Genomic DNA, 19,743 nt, shown 5'->3' on the forward strand with positions numbered 1-19,743 from the left:
TCGACGCCCGCGCAGGACTAAGGCAGGAGGCTGAATGCAAACCGAGAGGTATGGACATTATTGGACATCGCGCATGCATCATGTTTGAGCATCACCTCGCCGCCGCAGGACTGAGACAGGCGTATAAGAAGCTCAGAGGTACACCAGTCGCCCCCTCCCCGCCCCTGTCTCAGTCCCCGCCGCCGCAGGACTAAGGTGACAGGCGCCAAACGGAACCTAGAGGTACACCAACAATCTCGGACTTCGACGCCCGCGCAGGACTAAGGCAGGGGTCTGAATGCAAACCGAGAGGTATGGACATCGCGCAGGCACCATGTTTGAGCATCATAACATCGCCGCCGTAGAACTGAGGCAGGCGCCGAACGAAGCTCAGAAGTACACCAGCCGCTCAGAAGTACGCAGTATTGAGGCAGGAGGCTGAATGCAAACTGAGAGGTATGGACATCGCGCAGGCACCATGTTTGAGCATCACCTCGCTGCCGCAGGACTGAGACAGGCGCCAAACGAAGCACAGAGGTACACCAACCGCCCTCGCTACCGCCGCAGTATTGACAGAGTAAATACAAACGAGTAGGTCATCTTCATAGAAACGCACCGTATGTGAGCGCACCAATATACGTATGCGGCGCGCACGCACACACTGACAAAATTCGGCGCAACCACGACTGGCTCCCCGCTATTCCCCGCTAAATTTTGTCAGTTTGTGCGTGCGCGCCGCATACGTGTTGGCGCGCTCACATACAAACCGCGCCCGTGCGTTTCTATGAAGATGACCTACTCATTTGTATTTACTCTGGTATTGAGGCAGTATGGACATCGCGCAGACACCATGTTTGAGCAACATTACATCGCCGCCGCAGGACTGAGGCAGGCGCCAAACGAAGCTCAGAGTTACACCAACCGCCCTCGCTACCGTCGCAGTATTGAGGCAGGAGGCTGAATGCAAACTGAGAGGTATAGACATCGCGCAGGCACCATGTCTGAGCATCACATCGCAGCCGGAGGACTAAGGTGACAGGCGCCAAACGGAACCTAGAGGTACACCAACTACCTCGGCCTTCGACGCCGGCGCAGGACTAAGGCAGGGGTCCGAATGCAAACGGAGAGGTATGGACATCGCGCATGCACCATGTTTGAGCATCACATCGCAGCCGGAGGACTGAAACAGGCGTATACGAAGCTCAGAGGTACACCACCCGCCCCCTCCCTGTCTCAGTCCCCGCCGCCGCAGGACTAAGGTGACAGGCGCCAAACGAAACCTAGAGGTACACCAACAACCTCGGCCTTCGACGCCCGCGCAAGACTAAGGCAGGGGTCTGAATGCAAACTGAGAGGTATTGACATCGCGCAGGCACCATGTTTGAGCATCACATCGCAGCCGCAGGACTGAGGCAGGCGTATAAGAAGCTCAAAGGTACACCAACCGCCCTCGCTACCGCCGCAGTATTGAGGCAAGAGGCTGAATGTAAACTGAGAGGTATGGACATCGCGTATGCACCATGTTTGAGCATCACCTCGCCGCCGCAGGACTGAGACAGGCGTATAAGAAGCTCAGAGGTACACCAGCTGCCAACGCTATCGCCACAGTATTGAGGCAGGAGGTTGAATGCAAACTGAGAGCTATGGACATCGCGCAGGCACCATGTTTGAGCATCACATCGCAGCCGGAGAACTGAGGCGCGTACCGAAACCGAAGTACACCAGCCGCCCCGGCCAAGAAGGCGCCCCCTCCCATCCCTACCTCAGCCCCCACCAGCGTAGGACTGAGGCGGGAGTTTGTGTTCGTCCCTACCGCCGCAGGACTGAGGCGAAAGACGCCAAACGAAGCTCAATAGTGTTGCCGATCGATAGTCGACTATTGATAGTCTATCGATAGTCAAACTATCGCAAGACTATCGATTGGCCTATCGATAGTATCGATACTGTCGATACTATCGATAGCTCAAAATGAGGCAATACTATTGAATATGTGCAATACTATCGATAGTATTATTGCTCGTGAAGAATAAACTATCGATAGTATTGTCGCTTTTGAATAAAAAGCTATCAAAAGCGATAGTATCGACAGTATTGATACTATCGATAGGCCTATCGATGGAGAAGGCTTTTTCGAATGAAAACTATCGATAGTTCGGCAACACTAAAGCTCAAAGATACACCACCCGCCCTGGCCGTCGGCGCCCCTATCTCAGTCCCCGCCGCAGGATTGAGGCTAGAAGACTGAATGTGAAACCGACAGGTATTTCAGCGTGCTAATTGCTGTGCTCTTTGAAGAATGACTAGAGGGACACTGCTATGCTCTCTGCTGGTTGACATACAATGTGATTGACATCTGTGGAATGACAACCTATGTGATCACGTCTGGCATGAAAATTGTGTTCTAAAAGAAAAACCACTGATACTGACTCAAGAAAGTCAAGGATATGAATTTTGCGAATTAATGCATTTTATTTTTTCAAACACAAGGATCATCGTGTTCGCACAGTCAATGTGTTACCGTGTGCACAATTTTTAATGTGCGAGTGCAAACAGAGCACAGTGCATTTTAATGAAATTTTAACATGTATGTTATTTTCATAGAATAATTACTGAAGATATATAACGAAGGTTATGGATTCAAGAACATAAAATGATCAATGTAAGTCTAATCAATTTCTTCACCTACAATTTATATTTCTATTATAGCTAAATGTGAAAATACTATATCAATTGATAAAAACCTCAAATGTCTAATAGCTAGAAATTTATTTATTATAAAAGAAAATTAAATCCCGTTTAGAAAATATGAAGTATAATATTAGCAAATGAATTTCAAATGTAGATCAATAAGTGTTAATGTAATGTTATAAGTATTATTTTTATTTGAAAAGTTATTTGTACAAAGGTAGCATAACGTCATAGAAAATAAAACACAATTTGTATTCACTTAAACATTTTATTGGAAAAAAATTTCATCCTAAAATTTGAAAGGCAACATGGTATTGTATATTTTAGAAAATAATGACAAGATAAATACGTCAATACTGTTGTAAGGTCCAGGACAATACTGGGCCCCTGCGCGTGCGTGACGTCACGGGCCCGCGCATGACGTCACGGGCGCGCGTGACGTCACGGCCCGGGGGCTCGCTGGACTCAGACGGGGACATGCGACGGATGGCACTTATGTTTATGTCAAAACAAAACGCAAACAAGTTATTGCAACTATTTTTAATTTTCATCGAAATCAAGTAAACGCCACCGCTCAGTAACTTATGGAATGCCTTTTATTTCACTTAAAAATTAAATCATACACTTTCTTTAAGCATACAATCGAATAGTCTCAGTAACTATTTAAAATTTTGTTCAAGAGTTAAGTGGGGACAGAATCGTAGGCCGATCGTTTGCGAATCCAACCCGCGGCGGCCGGGCGACCGAGCCGACTGCATATATACTCGCGTATCATACATAACATAATATCAGCGCACATTTACAGAACATCAAGTGGTGAACAACAAATCTGTCTGAAACGATAATTACACTCGAAGCTCTAATTCAACTCCTATATCTAAAATATAAATGATTATAAAAATAAATAAGGGGCGACGCCCCCACCTTTCACCCGCGCTTCCGAAGCGCTCTCAGCGCTCCCGTCATCCTCGGCCACACGACCACTAAAATAAATCAACAGGCCAACTATAATAAAACGAATCTACCATCAACTCGAAGCGCACAGCTCTCTAATTTATGACTCGCATCCGTCCGATACAAATACAACATAATAGGTTATAGAATAAAATCCGAATCGCTTAAAAATAAATTACAATAATAATAAAAACAATCTGCGCGCCCGTCGATTCGATTGCGGGCGGCGGTAAAATATATACGAAATATCGAGGGACGACGTATACATTACTCGGTTATAGCACATTATGGTCTAAAATAAAATTACTATTAAGTAATAATCAATATTTACATTGCAGTCCCGACTGCGGCGCGGCGTGCCTGGACCCACAGCACTAGGGGACGGGACAATACTATGTTTTGATTTGTATCAATTAAGTTTCGCCTCGTCGAAAGGGGAATCCCCTTGAAGAGGTATTTTAAATGCAACTAAAATGCAGTTTGGTTAGTAATTGCCAATGCAATGTCGATATTTTTCGATTGAATGCGGTGGATCCACGCTAAAGTTCGGGGTTGCCGCGCGCCACACAATTATAACCTTTAAACCTCAACTGTAAAGACTACAATTGTATCCTTAGCCTACTCCTAGTGCCGGCTCGCGGCGAGCGGGAGCGGTGACAGTTCCTGTCGTTTGCTTTGAGATTGTAAAAATATACTTTTGGCACTTAAATATAGACCTATCTAGATTTACAAGCCAAGTACACTATTCATAATAATGAATTGACTCCGTACGAGTTGCGTTTATAGTTTCAGTGACGTCAAATAAATCAATTAATGTTTAGTGCAATAGGACTCGATATGTGGTGCTTTGGAAGCGCACGATAAGTCACGCTACATTTGGACCGCCAAACTATTGTTGAATCTTCCGACTCCCGGTTTAATAGAAGTCGAATTCAATAGGACAGGTGACACATAATGTATTAATTAACAATGTGAGGTTTTTAAAAGTATTATTCGTTACTCAAAATATCCGAAATCAATTTGATGAATTGACTTCGAAACGCGACAGTTAGGCCCAGAACACACGGTGAAACGCAATTGCAACGAAACTGCAACTTCTAGTTACTTTTGAGTTGCATCTAAGTTTCTGCCATAGATTCCGTTGGGAGACACATGACGCGACCAATTTGAAACGTGTTGCAATGTGTGGTCTCTCAACGGTCGCTAGAAAGTCAAAAGTAACTAGAAGTTGCAGTTTCGTTGCAATTGCGTTTCACCGTGTGTTCTAGGCCTTAAAAGTGACGTTATCGTCCATAATCGTATAAAATCCTACATAGAATTATCAAAAGTAGTCCGTGTCAAGTGTCCGATCGTTCAGCAGTAGTTGGGCATAGCACCAGGCACACAGCAAACGGCCACCGCCCCAGAGCGTCGGGCCCCTACATGTTCTCGAATTGGTCGACGCGCCGCTTGGTGTTCCCCTTGCGGATCTCACGCAGCGTCTTGTACTTGTCGCGGCCTTGGCGCACGTTTTCGCGGTGGATTTTGTCCATCGCCGTCTCTTTCGTCTCGTCGCGGGACTGCGCTAAGTCTTGTTTCAGGGCCTGCAGAGGAAATGAGGATTGAGTCGGGTTTATTAGATCTGTGGTTCTAGCAGAGTACTAACTCTCCCGAATCCGCAAGCAGCCGAGGGGAGTGTACGTTAAATCTTTTTTTTTTGCTGTGGTAAATGAGGTGTCACTGCACTGGCTAATGACTAGTGGTGACGTAGCATGGGTTAGCAGTTGGCACCCGGGGCGATTGACCCAACCGTCATAAGTCCATACTTTAAATTGGGTATACATATAGCAGGGGCCTAAGGCACCCCAGAATGGTCTGGCCCCCCAGGATTTTTGGGTTACCGATTCGAAGTACGAATGAGCTATATGATACCAATCGCCCCCTGATGCTTTGCTTGCACTCGGGGCGAATTGTAAGCGCGCGCACAAGCGTCTTTTGTCGCCGTCGTGACTGTCTCGTCATTCTCATAGAGATGTATGGAGGCGACAAAAAAGTTTCTGCCACTGTCACGTCATTACGTTCACGCACCCCCATGGACCGGCCGAGCCCGCGCTCGTAGTGCTCGTACTCACATTGAGCTGGCTGTGCAGGCGCTCGGAGCGCTCGGCGAGCGTGCGGCGGTCGGCGACGGGGTCGACGAGGTCGTCGGGCAGCCGGAGCCCGCTGGTAGTGCTCGCTGTACTGGTAGTGCTTATTATTATTCTGTGGCTGTACTCACGTTGGTTTTAGCAATTCTGCGAGCTATGTCGGTCACTTTGGTTCTCCTGCGGATCTCCTCATTTCTGATTCGATCACGCAGGGAGACTCCGAGCATAGCCCGCTCCATCGCCCTTTGGGTGACCTTGAGCCTTGTTATGAGGCCCATAGTAAGCGACCACGTTTCAGATCCATAAATCAACACTGGCAGCACACACTGCTCGAAGACTTTTGTCTTGAGACACTGCGGTATTTCAGACGTGAGTATATTGCGTAGCTTCCCGAACGCTGGGCACATAGCTCGTAGAGACGATGGCCGTTGGGGCAGAAAAGTTCTCGAGTGGCGACCACGGGCTGGAAGACGTAGCGTGGGCAGGCCTCCTACTAGGTGGACCGACGATCTCGTAAAGGTCGCGGGAAGAGCCTGGATGCAGGCAGCGCAGGACCGTGCATTGTGGAAAACCTTGGAGGAGGCCTTTGTCCAGCAGTGGACGTCATTTGGCTGAAACGAACGAACGAACTCACGTTGAGCTGGCTGTGCAGGCGCTCGGAGCGCTCGGCGAGCGTGCGGCGGTCGGCGACGGGGTCGACGAGGTTGTCTGGTCCTCGTACGAGGTCGCCGGTAGTGCTCGCTGTACTCACATTGAGCTGGCTGTGCAGCCGCTCGGAGCGCTCGGCGAGCGTGCGGCGGTCGGCGACGGGGTCGACGAGGTTGTCTGGTCCTCGTACGAGGTCGCCGGTAGTGCTCGCTGTACTCACATTGAGCTGGCTGTGCAGCCGCTCGGAGCGCTCGGCGAGCGTGCGGCGGTCGGCGACGGGGTCGACGAGGTTGTCTGGTCCTCGTACGAGGTCGCCGGTAGTGCTCGCTGTACTCACATTGAGCTGGCTGTGCAGCCGCTCGGAGCGCTCGGCGAGCGTGCGGCGGTCGGCGACGGGGTCGACGAGGTTGTCTGGTCCTCGTACGAGGTCGCCGGTAGTGCTCGCTGTACTCACATTGAGCTGGCTGTGCAGCCGCTCGGAGCGCTCGGCGAGCGTGCGGCGGTCGGCGACGGGGTCGACGAGGTTGTCTGGTCCTCGTACGAGGTCGCCGGTAGTGCTCGCTGTACTCACATTGAGCTGGCTGTGCAGCCGCTCGGAGCGCTCGGCGAGCGTGCGGCGGTCGGCGACGGGGTCGACGAGGTTGTCTGGTCCTCGTACGAGGTCGCCGGTAGTGCTCGCTGTACTCACATTGAGCTGGCTGTGCAGCCGCTCGGAGCGCTCGGCGAGCGTGCGGCGGTCGGCGACGGGGTCGACGAGGTTGTCTGGTCCTCGTACGAGGTCGCCGGTAGTGCTCGCTGTACTCACATTGAGCTGGCTGTGCAGCCGCTCGGAGCGCTCGGCGAGCGTGCGGCGGTCGGCGACGGGGTCGACGAGGTTGTCTGGTCCTCGTACGAGGTCGCCGGTAGTGCTCGCTGTACTCACATTGAGCTGGCTGTGCAGCCGCTCGGAGCGCTCGGCGAGCGTGCGGCGGTCGGCGACGGGGTCGACGAGGTTGTCTGGTCCTCGTACGAGGTCGCCGGTAGTGCTCGCTGTACTCACATTGAGCTGGCTGTGCAGGCGCTCGGAGCGCTCGGCGAGCGTGCGGCGGTCGGCGACGGGGTCGACGAGGTTGTCTGGCCCTCGTACGAGGTCGCCGCCGCCGGACTCGGAGCCGGCGTCGGAGCCGCCGTCCTCGGCCGCGGAGCCCTCCTCGCCGCCGCGTTGCTCCGCCACGTGGTGGTGCGTCGGCGTCGTGGCCGCTGCTAACATGGCCGCCGCCTCGTCCTGTAACACCAAGTACTCATTTAACATTTTGTACTCGAAGAATCTACTGATACCTCAGATTATAGAAGGGAATAGATGTGAAACGGGGGCGTGGCGCGTGTCTCCGCGATATGCCCAGAAACGAACATCGGCCGCGACGCCAGCTTAGTCGCGATTCAGTCGTACTGAGGAAATGTTCTCCGATATTGTTGGATAATGCGTCGTTACGTGCAATAACACAAGTGAAACGAAGAACTACAGGAACTATGGAGTCATTTACCACATGTAAGTATTGCAAATCCATTGGTATTTTGCTTTTAAATAAAAAAAAACTAATCATTTTTACGAACGAATTCAGTGCCGTGACAGTTACTGCGATATCGAAATTAGTGGTGATAAAAATTCAAACACGTTGTACATTGACGATTTAGTTAGCAACCACTTTATGTCATGCTTAACTACTGCGCAATGTATTTCATTTCTTCCGATATCCACTGACGCGTGAAAATACACAGTACGGCCGCATGTGCCGGTCGTAACATAGTGCAAGGCTCGTGTTCTAATGCGGTTTCCTATTATCGATAAATAGAAGTAAATTATTATTTTCTATTTTCTAATTTTGAATGGAAAAATCATGAGTTGCTTGCGATTTTTAGGTATTTACAAAAATCTACTATTATTATTTAAAAAAAAAAAAAATAGTAGAAGGGATTAGTAACTGTCAACCATGTAATTACTATAAGAGCTAGTTGAAAGCCTAATATAGGCATTATTTTTGATAAACATAGGCGGTACGAATTTCGCCATAATTAAAAAGTTAATGCGCGATAGTAATTAATAATAATTATAATGATCCTGTTATTATTATTAAAGTAAATAATAATATATTACCAATATTGTAAATACTGGTAAAAATCACAACTACCTACTTAACCCATGACCTTTCATACAAACTTTGTCAGTCTATAACTTCTATACTCCATTGAGCTTTGGTTAGGGAAAAATGTGAAATATAAGGTATAGATGAACTACACTGAAATGTCCCACCGACGACATTGACAGAAGGGCGCCACCATCTATGGTATCTCATATGGTTTCCACCGTGGCAAAAGTCGGAACTAGCGATCCGCTATTGACGGTGGCCCCCCTGTCAGTGTCAAATAAAGGACAGTTCAGTGTAGTTCATCTATAACTACATTTAGTCTCAATAATTGATTCTGAGTTTTTGTCCATTGTCTACTCACGGACATTGCCCGCGGGCGGCGTGACCGGAGGGAGCGGCGAGCGTTCGGCGAACGAACGAGAAATGTTCGGTTCGCGAGCGAACATCTAAGAAGACGATCCTGACGCACTCTCTTCAACGACTTTGGACTAAACGGTCTTAATATCATTGTTAATTTGTACCGAATAGACAATTAATTGTATACAGTCCACTCTTTCATTTTATTAACTTCCACTACACTCACTATCGAAGTAACATCCATACAAAATGGAACTGACTCCTTTATGCAAAAATCGTTAAAGAACATAATAATAACGTATAATAATAAAAAGATTTTCATACATAAGTATTTTTCAAACCAATTTCGAGCCTTGCCCCCAAGATTTAAAGTATCGATATCTTATCGACTCCATTTTATCTTTCTTCTCTCTAATTGCTTTTTTCAAAGTGTGCGTGACGTGCCTTATGGCCAATCACAGCACTTTTAAGCCTCTTGCACATGTTGTCGTAGACTCTCAGTCGCTTTGTTTTTACACAGTTGAATGTGTGTGTGGGAGCTGTGGTGGGGGAAATGTGGGGACACTGGTTCTCGTTGTATTTACGCACGAGTTCATATCTATTCCCTTTCTATGATCTGAGACTGATACGGAGCAAGGATATACACTAGTATAGTTATGTATAACCTACTACCGGAAGAACTTAAAGTACTCCAAGGCCCTATATTTAAAAGCAGATTGACTTGCTGGCTTTTGGACAAATGTTTTTATAGTTATAAGGAATATTTTAATTGGCGACATTGATATTATTTATTTAATTTTACATTGACATTTTCTTAATTACCTATTTGACATTTATATTATTGAATCTTGTAATTTTTGCACGTCTGCGAGCAGACTAAACACATGATCCTATTTTAATATTGTTACTGTGTTTTTGGCAAATAAACGTTTTGAATTTGAAGGAATGCGATTTTTTGACTCGGCCAGAGATATCCGTAGGGTTGGTATAGCTATGAAAAGGTAGGGGTATGTCACAGGGATGTAACTTGAGCCGGTGTAATGGGTAGAGTGTTAGCTCTGTTGTCAGCGCGTGCGGGCGGAGTGTCAGCTTCCTAATGTGGGTGAAGTGTCAGCTTCCTAATGTGGGCGAAATGTCAGCTTGTTGTAGACGGAGTGTCAGCTGATGTGGGTGAAGTCTGGAATGTCAGTTGCCTTAAAGACAGGGTGTATTACCTGCTTGCGGCGCGCCTCCTCGACCTCCTCCTGCAGACGGCGCGTCTCGGAGTCCTTGGCCTCCACCTCGGTCTGGATGCGAGCCACTTCCTCCTGTTTGGCGCGGATTTCCTCTTCTAGCTTCGCGCGCTCCACTGCTTCCATGTTCTGGGGATAGATAGTCATGCAAATAAGAACGCTGAAGGTATGTGGTAAGATTCAAATTACAGATTTGTTACAAGACGATAGACATTCTTTTACCAACGACATTGAAGAAAGAAGGACTATCAGCACACGAATCTCCCATAGATTCTGTTTTCGTCAACTCACTCAATCAAGTTCTTAAAAAATAACACCAATGTAAGTCAAGATTTACAATGGTATTTTTTTTTTCCAGAAATTGTGCCCAAAAATGATTGGTTATTAAATTAGCAAATTGTTACTTTGGTCCTAATGGGGGGTGGGAATACCTAGATCAAATTTTTTATTCTGTTCTTTTTGATTGACGAAGATAGAAGTACGCACTTCTATCTTCGTCAATGAACTACCGAATCATTAGTGGTGGGGTGAACATTACCTTGGTCTCCTCGAGGCGCTGCATCATGGCGTGCAGCTCGCCCTGACGGCGCTCCAGCTCGTCCTTGGCGGCCTGCAGCTGCTTCAGCTGCTCCTCCAGCCGCCGGATCATGTCCTGAGCTTCGAGCAGGTTCGCCTGGGGGACGGTATGTTACATTAGCCTGTCTCTTGAGACGTCTGCATGCAAGATGGTCCGCTATTTTATAGGGTACAACGTCAGCAGACAAAATAGTGTACTTTACAGGATACAACGTCAGCAGACACGATGGTTTGTTACTTTACAAGGTACAATGTCAGCACACAAAATAGTGTTACTTTACAGGATACAACGTCAGCAGACACGATGGTTTGTTACTTTACAGGGTATAATGTCAGCACACAAAATAGTGTTACTTTACAGGGTACAACGTCAGCACACAAAATTGTGTTACTTTACAGGGTACAACGTCAGCACAAAAAATTGTGTTACATTACAGGGTACAACGTCAGCACATAAAATAGTGTTACATTACAGGGTACAATGTCAGCACATAAAATAGTGTTACAATACAGGGTATAACGTCAGCACATAAAATAGTGTTACTTTACAGAATACAACACCAGCACACAAAATAGTGTTACATTACAGGGTACAATGTCAGCACACAAAATAGTGTTATTTTACAAAGAGAATATCAGTAAACACGGTTACTTTACGGGGTACAATTCCAGTACACACGATGGTTTGTGACTTTACAGGGTACAACCTCAGCAGATACGGTCTGTTACTTTAGGGTACAATATCAGCAGACACGATAGTCTTTACTTTGCAGGGTACAATGTCAGCCGACACGATGGTCTGTTACTTTACAGAGTACGACGTCAGCAAACACTATGGTTTTGTTTTGCTGGTATTATGCCCGTTTTCACCATCAATCCCTAATTTTTAGGTGACCCCTATGGTAACATATAACAGGAATTTTGTTTTAATAGAGGTCACTTAAAATGAAGGGATTGATGGTGAAAACGGGCAATAGTACACTTGTTACTTCATTGATTGTTACATAGACGATATTGGGCTAGAAAGTAGGCAGAGAGAGAATGGTATGTCACCTGCGAGCGCTCCATCTCTTCTTGCATGTGACGCAAGCGGTCCTCATACTCCTGCTGCTTTTTCTCAGCACGCTCGCGCGCCGCGATCTCCAGCTGCAATTTCTCCCTGAAATGACGACAAAAATCAGTATGAATCACTGTCACGTACTATGAGGGAGTTCAACATAATCCGTGACTCATGAGTGCCTTTGCAGACCGCAAAACTAGTAATCGTTGGCTGAAGAGTTTCCCATAAGGGTCTCTCTGGCTGCACTTGTGGCTTGTAAACCTCGCTATCTTATTTGGTTTATTGAGAATCGGCAGTAAGGCGGCACACGGGAGGGCGAGTCCAGGAGGTCTCCGTGTGCAGTTTGCTCTGCCTTCTGACGCGCCTCCGGGTTTCGGGTAGAGGCTGGAGGAGGGGATTGGGGGTCCCCTCCAAGCCGGACATAGCCTGAGACGGAGCTGCGGACTCAAGAAGTCCAAGATTCAAGTTAATAACTCGCTGTTCCGTTTCATTGGGCTCCGGTGGAAACATTCAGGTAGTATAGTCTGTAGGCCCCGCTCTCCAGTTCAACCTTTATTGGGCAGGCCTTGACCTCACTTGCTGAAGACCAGTGCTGAGCGGGCACAAAAACACCTTAATAACGACTATGCGACGGGCGCCCGCAGTGAGTGTGCGAGCGCGACAGCAACATAATTACGCGCGAGTGATAAGGATGGGTAGCTAGGGGTCATGGGACAAAATGCTACGTGCTCACGGACCAGGCTTTATGTTATTATATTTTCTTGTTTTTCTCTTTATATTTTGTCAAATAAAGTTTTTCTTTTGCTCACCTCTGAGCCTGCTTGGCCAGCTTCTCCTCGCGCGCCTGCGCCTTCATCTGCTGCACGTCAATGGTGTCTGGCTTGCGGCGCCGCATATACAGCTCGTGGTTGCCCATGCACAGCGCCAGGATGCGTTTGTTGACGCGCACGCGAGGCGCGAAGAACACGAAGTCCGGCGCCTTCTTGTCGATCGGCTTGATGATGAACTTGCGGTCGTTGAACGATATGTTGCGGATCTCCGACCACGGGAAGCCGATCTTTGGCGTTAGTCTGCGGATGGAGGATAGTATTGTTAATATACAACAGTTTTTTTTGCTTATACGGTGTAGGTTTTTTTTTTAATCTCCAGCCGTAATTACCGGAGTTTGGTTTTTATAAGGTAATACAATTGAAATATGCAGACAAATTAATGTATATTTTAGAGAGTGCTGGTAGCTTCTCGCCAATTTATACGAGCAAACTTGTAGGCTCCATACTTTACACACATTTACGAGTATGTACAAGGTTTAAAATTTACAAAATAAGTAAGATATATTTTTACAGTAGTTTTTTTTTTCCGTTTTGTATTTTAGTAACTGGTAACTGAAATGTATAACTGGTAACTAATATGATCGATTGTATATTTTTGCACTCCACTTTTTCTTTGGAAGTGACAAATGATTTTAATACTGCAAAAAACATTAGGAACACTTATGCCCCAGTGTAGGTGGAGGTCAAACTAATGTCAAAGACGCACTTAAAGCTCATATTTTAGTGTATTTAGATTAATTTGCCGAAAAATTTTAAGTCTGTGACTTAGGCTGAGTTGCACCATCTAACTTTGACCGTAACTATAATGATAACCGGTGCTTTTTGTATGGAGTTTGACAGATTTTTGACGTTTGTCAAATTTAAAGTAAGATGGTGCAACTCAGCCTTAGAAGATTTCACCAACCCAAGAACAGTCACTTGTCATCCTTCTCGTAGATGTTTAACCCGAGCGCGTCGACGCCCAGCCAGAGCTCGGTGTTCTTCATGTTGCGGATCTCGAAGTAGTTGACGTCTAACATCTTGACCAGGAAACCAAGAACAACCAGCACTCACTGGAGGGAAGTCGAACCTTAACTTCGAACTCCTATGTTCTTCTGATTAATTTCGTTGGGGGTTCAATGACAGTTTAACTTTCTCCCGGGACAAACTTGACCTTCATTGGTTGGGTTTTTTTATGGCGGTCAAGCTGTAGTGTGATCCTGGCTACACAGGAGTTGCAGCGGTGGGAACGAGAGGTGGGAATAGTCCCGTAACCAGCACTCACTTGTCGTCCTTCTCGTAGATGTTTAGCCCGAGCGCGTCGACACCCAACCAGAGTTCCGTGTTCTTCTTGTTGCGGATCTCGAAGTAGTTGTCGCCGTGCATCAAACCATGCTAAACCAACCAGACCACTCAAGAACACCCAGCACTCACTGGAGAGGTGGGAATAGTCCCGTAACCAGCACTCACTTGTCGTCCTTCTCGTAGATGTTGAGTCCAAGCGCGTCGACACCCAGCCAGAGTTCCGTGTTCTTCTTGTTGCGGATCTCGAAGTAGTTGACGCCGTACATCAGACCATGCTAAACCAACCAGACCACTCAAGAACACCCAGCACTCACTTGTCGTCCTTTTCATAGATGTTGAGTCCAAGCGCGTCGACGCCCAGCCAGAGTTCCGTGTTCTTCTTGTTGCGGATCTCAAAGTAGTTGACACCTTACATCAGACCACGCTAAACCAACCAGACCACTCAAGAACAACCAGCACTCACTTGTCGTCCTTTTCATAGATGTTGAGTCCGAGCGCGTCGACACCCAGCCAGAGCTCGGTGTTCTTCTTGTTGCGGATCTCGAAGTAGTTGACACCTTACATCAGACCACGCTAAACCAACCAGACCACTCAAGAACACCCAGCACTCACTGGAGAGGTGGGAATAGTCCCGTAACCAGCACTCACTTGTCATCCTTTTCATAGATGTTTAACCCGAGCGCGTCGACGCCCAGCCAGAGTTCCGTGTTCTTCTTGTTGCGGATCTCGAAGCAGTTGACTTCTAACATCTTGACTAGGAAACCAAGAACAACCAGCACTCACTTGTCATCCTTTTCGTAGATATTGAGTCCAAGCGCGTCGACGCCCAGCCAGAGTTCCGTGTTCTTCTTGTTGCGGATCTCGAAGTAGTTGACGTCTAACATCTTGACCAGGAAACCAAGAACAACCAGCACTCACTGGAGGGAAGTCGAACCTTAACTTCGAACTCCTATGTTCTTCTGATTAATTTCGTTGGGGGTCCAATGACAGTTTAACTTTCTCCCGGGACAAACTTGACCTTCATTGGTTGGGTTATTTTATGGCGGTCAAGCTGTAGTGCGATCCTGGCTACACAGGAGTTGCAGCGGTGGGAACGAGAGGTGGGAATAGTCCTGTAACCAGCACTCACTTGTCGTCCTTTTCATAGATGTTGAGTCCGAGCGCGTCGACACCCAGCCAGAGTTCCGTGTTCTTCTTGTTGCGGATCTTGAAGTAGTTGACTTCTAACATCTTGACCAGGAAACCAAGAACAACCAGCACTCACTTGTCATCCTTTTCATAGATGTTGAGCCCGAGCGCGTCGACGCCCAGCCAGAGTTCCGTGTTCTTCTTGTTGCGGATCTCGAAGTAGTTGACTTCTAACATCTTGACCAGGAAACCAAGAACAACCAGCACTCACTTGTCATCCTTTTCATAGATGTTGAGTCCAAGTGCGTCGACGCCCAGCCAGAGTTCCGTGTTCTTCTTGTTGCGGATCTCGAAGTAGTTGACTTCTACCATCTTGACCAGGAAACCAAGAACAACCAGCACTCACTTGTCGTCCTTTTCATAGATGTTGAGTCCAAGCGCGTCGACTCCCAGCCAGAGCTCCGTGTTCTTCTTGTTGCGGATCTCGAAGTAGTTGACTTCTAACATCTTGACCAGGAAACCAAGAACAACAAGCACTCACTTGTCGTCCTTCTCGTAGATGTTGAGTCCAAGCGCGTCGACGCCCAGCCAGAGTTCCGTGTTCTTCTTGTTGCGGATCTCGAAGTAGTTGACGCCGTACATTTCCAGGTCCTGCGCGATCTTGAGGTACTCCATCATGGCGTCCTCGCGAAGCATGCCGCGGTGCTCCTGCCACCAGTTCGTGATACTCTGCTCCCACTCCTCGCGGGACATCTGGGGGGAAGCGAAGACAAAGGTTAAAGAGAGTTCTTTCCAGTTTGGTTAGTAGTTAATTGTTCGAAAGGAGAGATAATTCGAAACGAAGACTTGGTTTAATAATAATAATATTTTATTAAAGACATTAAAAGATCCATACACTATAGAGAAATAGTTAAAAGCCAAAAACAGTCAGCCTTTACACCATAAAAATAAAAACTATGAATTTTACACATGCAGCCGAACCCACTGCGTGATAAATGGACAGTCTATTCGACCAGCTATAACGAGCAGAATGTCGTTGGAACTCCCACGCACACGGCTCAGCATAGAAGCTGCCCTTTTCTGAAAAATGGCATGGAAGCCTCAGTATGTGTTTCGGCACACAAAGGAAGTTCTTTCCACTTTGGTTCCACTTGTAACAACAAGAAGAGATATCAAACTCTATAGCAGCTCATAAAGGCTGACACCATGATTGTCAGACAAAATGATGTTCAGAAATTGTAATTTGTTAAATTGAGAACAGATTCAATGGTTAACGAACTCAATTAAAAACTACTTTATTATACACTATTTTAGTTTGTAGATAATAATATGATAGGTACTAAAGCCTGGTCCGTGAGCACGTAGAATTTTGTCCAATGACCCCAAGCTACCCATCCTTATTGCTCGCGCGTATTTATGTTGCTGTCGCGCTCGCACACTCACTGCGGGCTCCCGTCGCACAGTCGCGACAGCAATATAATTACGCGCGAGCGATAAGGATGGGTAGCTTGGGGTCATTGGACAAAATTCTACGTGCTCACGGACCAAGCTTTAGGTATATATTGTTTTTTGTTTCAACAACTTGAGTATTGAGATTTTTTAAACATTTTCCCTTTGAATATGTAACTATGTAAATTAATATTATTCACACTTCCACTAGGTACTTTAACTACCTGTGATTTGAATTTGAATGTATAATATCCTTGTTGAATTTGAATGTACATTTCTTGCCAGTGCTCGTTGTTGTAATTAACCAGGTGATATCAAAGTGGATCGCACAATAGAAATTTAATAAACTTGACTTAATGAATAATTAAATTACGGAACAAGCCTGCATGCTGCATCTTAGATTTCTACGCTTTGAAGAAACTGCAAATTTTCTCTGTTATTCGAGAGGGTTGTGCACCTGCGGTGAAGACTAAACGACTAGCCGGGCTAGGATGCGCGCCGTCACATACTTTATCGATGTCAAAATCGATAATAAATTACTTGTCATTAAGCTTGCCTTTTTGTACGGAACATTCTTATGTGTGTGCAATAAAGTCTTTAAATAAAATAAAATAAAATGGCGTGATAACCGTTTATCGCGGCGCGCATCCTCGGCCTAATGATGACGTCATACCTTGTGCTGGTCGGTGACGCGCTGCGGCAGCAGGCGGTCGTTGGCGAGGAAGCCGGGCCCGTGCAGGGCGGGGTTGTGGTCGCGTGGTGTGACGTCATACCTTGTGCTGGTCGGTGACGCGCTGCGGCAGCAGGCGGTCGTTGGCGAGGAAGCCGGGCCCGTGCAGGGCGGGGTTGTGGTCGCGTGGTGTGACGTCATACCTTGTGCTGGTCGGTGACGCGCTGCGGCAGCAGGCGGTCGTTGGCGAGGAAGCCGGGCCCGTGCAGGGCGGGGTTGTGGTCGCGTGGTGTGACGTCATACCTTGTGCTGGTCGGTGACGCGCTGCGGCAGCAGGCGGTCGTTGGCGAGGAAGCCGGGCCCGTGCAGGGCGGGGTTGTGGTCGCCGTGTCGCGCCTGCACCGCGTACGAGGCCAGGAGCACCGACGTCTCCGGCGGGCAGTAGATCTCGTCGGATAAGATCGCATTTTTCACCTGGCAACATATTTTCTACTTAGAACACTGCTAATGATTTCTAAAGAAACGTCATAGGAGAATAATTGACATGGACAGATGATAAAAGATGATGCAGAGAGAATGAAATAGAAATGGTGAGAACTAGTAATCGGTAGATCGCATTTTTCACTTGGCAACATATTTTCAACTTAGAACATCGCCTAGGTTTCTGAAGAGAGGTGGCAAAGGGAATGATGGATGAATGAATGATGCTGTGGAGTAGAAATGGTGAGAACTATTTAGTCGGTAAAGGGGGAGGAATCTTCTCTAGCAGACAGTAGATCTCGTTGGATAAGATCGCATTTTCTATCTGAAGTTGTGATTTCTAGAAGAGGAGTCGCAATGGAGAATGATGAACAGAAAAATAGAAATGATGAGAGAACTAGTAATCGACAACTTGTTGAGGAGAAGGTTTACACTGAATGACACTTTTACGACATGGTATAAAAGTTACACACCTTTGCTACACATAGTAGTCAGCGTATGGAAAGTTAGACAGTTGCGTCTGACCACGATACATAACACTGAGAAAAATAATGATACTTAAAGTTGGAGATTTTCATATGGATTACAATTAGGGCATGAATATCGGAATCTCGGAATCTCGTAATATCGGAATCTCGGACTGCGAGATCCGATATTTCAATTCCGATATTGAGCGACCCAATATCGTAATATCGGAATCAGATAAAAGTTTTAATTGAGATTTTAAACAAAGCGTTTAAACTCGCCACAACCTGCCACAAAGCCCAAAGTGCATGGTTGGCAAAGACCAATGATTTTCTCATGTCTCTCACCATCACTTTTTGTTCCACTGCAAATATTTTAATATCTTTACTATTTATGGTTAATTTAATTTGTTCTAAATCAATTTTAGCATTTGCCATAGGTACTTGGTCAACAAAGAACGACGTCTCAACTCCCTTTCAAACATTAATTTTACTGGACTATGGACCGTCAGTTCTGCGTACTATGTGCCCTGCCCATTGCCACTTCAGCTTGCTAATCCGTCGGACTACGTCAGCGACCTTAGTTGGTTTACGGAGCTCCTCATTTCTGATTAGATCTCGTAAAGAAACACCAAGCTTATCCCTCTCCATAGCACGTTGTGCCCTATATTCAAAGGCCACGTTTTCGAGCCGTATATCATCACTGGTAACACACACTAATTGAAGACTTTCGTCTTCGTATTCGACGATTTACCTCTTTCTCGAAATTACATCTAACTACCTGGCTGATCGTTTGTCTGAGATAGACATACTTACTTGTCAACAATCTCGAGAATCGAGCTCCTAACCGAAACAGGGTAAGGAGCAACATGGACATTCGACATAAGCTTCGTTTTTTCCATATTCATCCGAAGGCCTACCTGTTGGGAAACTCGATTAAGGTCTTCAAGCATTGTGATAAGGTCTTCCAACGGTTCTGCCTTAGTACGCAAAACAGACGGACGATGAGGCAGCAAGATTCTGAAGTGGAGGCCACGTACCGGAAAGCGCAGTGTAGGACTCATAACCACAAGGTGGACCGACGACCTCATAAAGGTAGCAGGAAGGCGCTGGATGCAGGCCGCCACCAACCGGCCATTGTGAAAATCAGCATCGGAGCCTGTGTTCAGTCCTATGGCTGACGTGATGATGATGATGGCTCGTGGTTTTGTGAGTTGTACATCGATAAATCAAAAAGGAACAAATTACAAGCATATTCAAGTTTTTTACCACTCTCTACAATTTTTGTAACACGTGATTTGTATGACTCTAAAATTCGTTCCGCCAACATAAAACAGGGTAATATAATGAAGGAGTAAAAGTTTGTTTGATACCTGTGATTTTACAAAAACACTTTAATTATTTGCTAGTCCATATAGGCTCATTATCAGTAACCATTCATTATCAGGTGATCCGTCTGCTCGTTTGCCTCTTGTCACATAAAAAACCAAATACAATGGATACCCATAATGTAAAAATGGTTTTAAAATACTTCAATTTTATGAAGTACTGTTTTGTACCAAATTAAAGATTTTGATTAAAATCATTATTTTATTGTAAACTATCCAGAATTCTTACGAATATAACCAAATATTAATTTTATAGCACATGAACTCAATTCCGATATTAATATCGGAATTCCGATATTGAGAT

At 46.4% G+C, this 19,743-nt stretch overlaps 1 protein-coding gene and 1 long non-coding RNA gene across 9 annotated transcripts; one reads left to right on the forward strand and one right to left on the reverse strand.

Moving 5' to 3' along the window:
* Positions 1 to 331: 331 nt before the first annotated feature.
* LOC135073713 (uncharacterized) lies at positions 332 to 2,925 on the forward strand. Its single transcript, XR_010257697.1, has 2 exons — positions 332 to 804; positions 929 to 2,925. It is a non-coding gene; the product is annotated as an uncharacterized LOC135073713 (long non-coding RNA).
* LOC135073702 (moesin/ezrin/radixin homolog 1-like) lies at positions 2,916 to 17,382 on the reverse strand. 8 transcript variants are annotated; one of them, XM_063967839.1, is made up of 8 exons: positions 17,111 to 17,382; positions 15,530 to 15,741; positions 12,556 to 12,816; positions 11,740 to 11,845; positions 10,649 to 10,783; positions 10,093 to 10,239; positions 6,382 to 7,659; positions 2,916 to 5,204 (listed from the first exon to the last, which is right to left on the reverse strand). In XM_063967839.1, exons 1-8 carry the CDS (start codon positions 17,306 to 17,308, stop codon positions 5,040 to 5,042), a joined length of 2,502 nt encoding a protein of 833 aa, XP_063823909.1. In that variant the 5' UTR covers positions 17,309 to 17,382; the 3' UTR covers positions 2,916 to 5,039. The 8 variants fall into 8 exon arrangements, with proteins under 8 accessions (XP_063823909.1, XP_063823913.1, XP_063823914.1 ...); XM_063967843.1 differs by lacking the exons at positions 15,530 to 15,741; positions 17,111 to 17,382 and adding an exon at positions 15,260 to 15,299; XM_063967844.1 differs by lacking the exons at positions 15,530 to 15,741; positions 17,111 to 17,382 and adding an exon at positions 15,125 to 15,210.
* Positions 17,383 to 19,743: the final 2,361 nt, after the last annotated feature.

The sequence above is a fragment of the Ostrinia nubilalis genome, chromosome 8, assembly GCF_963855985.1.
Source record: "Ostrinia nubilalis chromosome 8, ilOstNubi1.1, whole genome shotgun sequence".
NCBI classification, from domain to species: domain Eukaryota; kingdom Metazoa; phylum Arthropoda; class Insecta; order Lepidoptera; family Crambidae; genus Ostrinia; species Ostrinia nubilalis.

What these genes read in the sequence shown, in the direction of transcription:
- LOC135073702 (XM_063967839.1), bottom strand. Translation starts at nt 17,308, where the DNA reads ATGACGTCACACCACGCGACCACAACCCCGCCCTGCACGGGCCCGGCT. An exon ending in ATCTACGAGAAGGACGACAA is followed by an intron (nt 12,817 to 15,529) that starts GTGAGTGCTTGT and finishes CTCCATCCGCAG; the next exon opens with ACTAACGCCAAAGATCGGCT. An exon ending in GCCTGCACAGCCAGCTCAAC is followed by an intron (nt 5,205 to 6,381) that starts GTGAGTTCGTTC and finishes TTTCCTCTGCAG; the next exon opens with GCCCTGAAACAAGACTTAGC.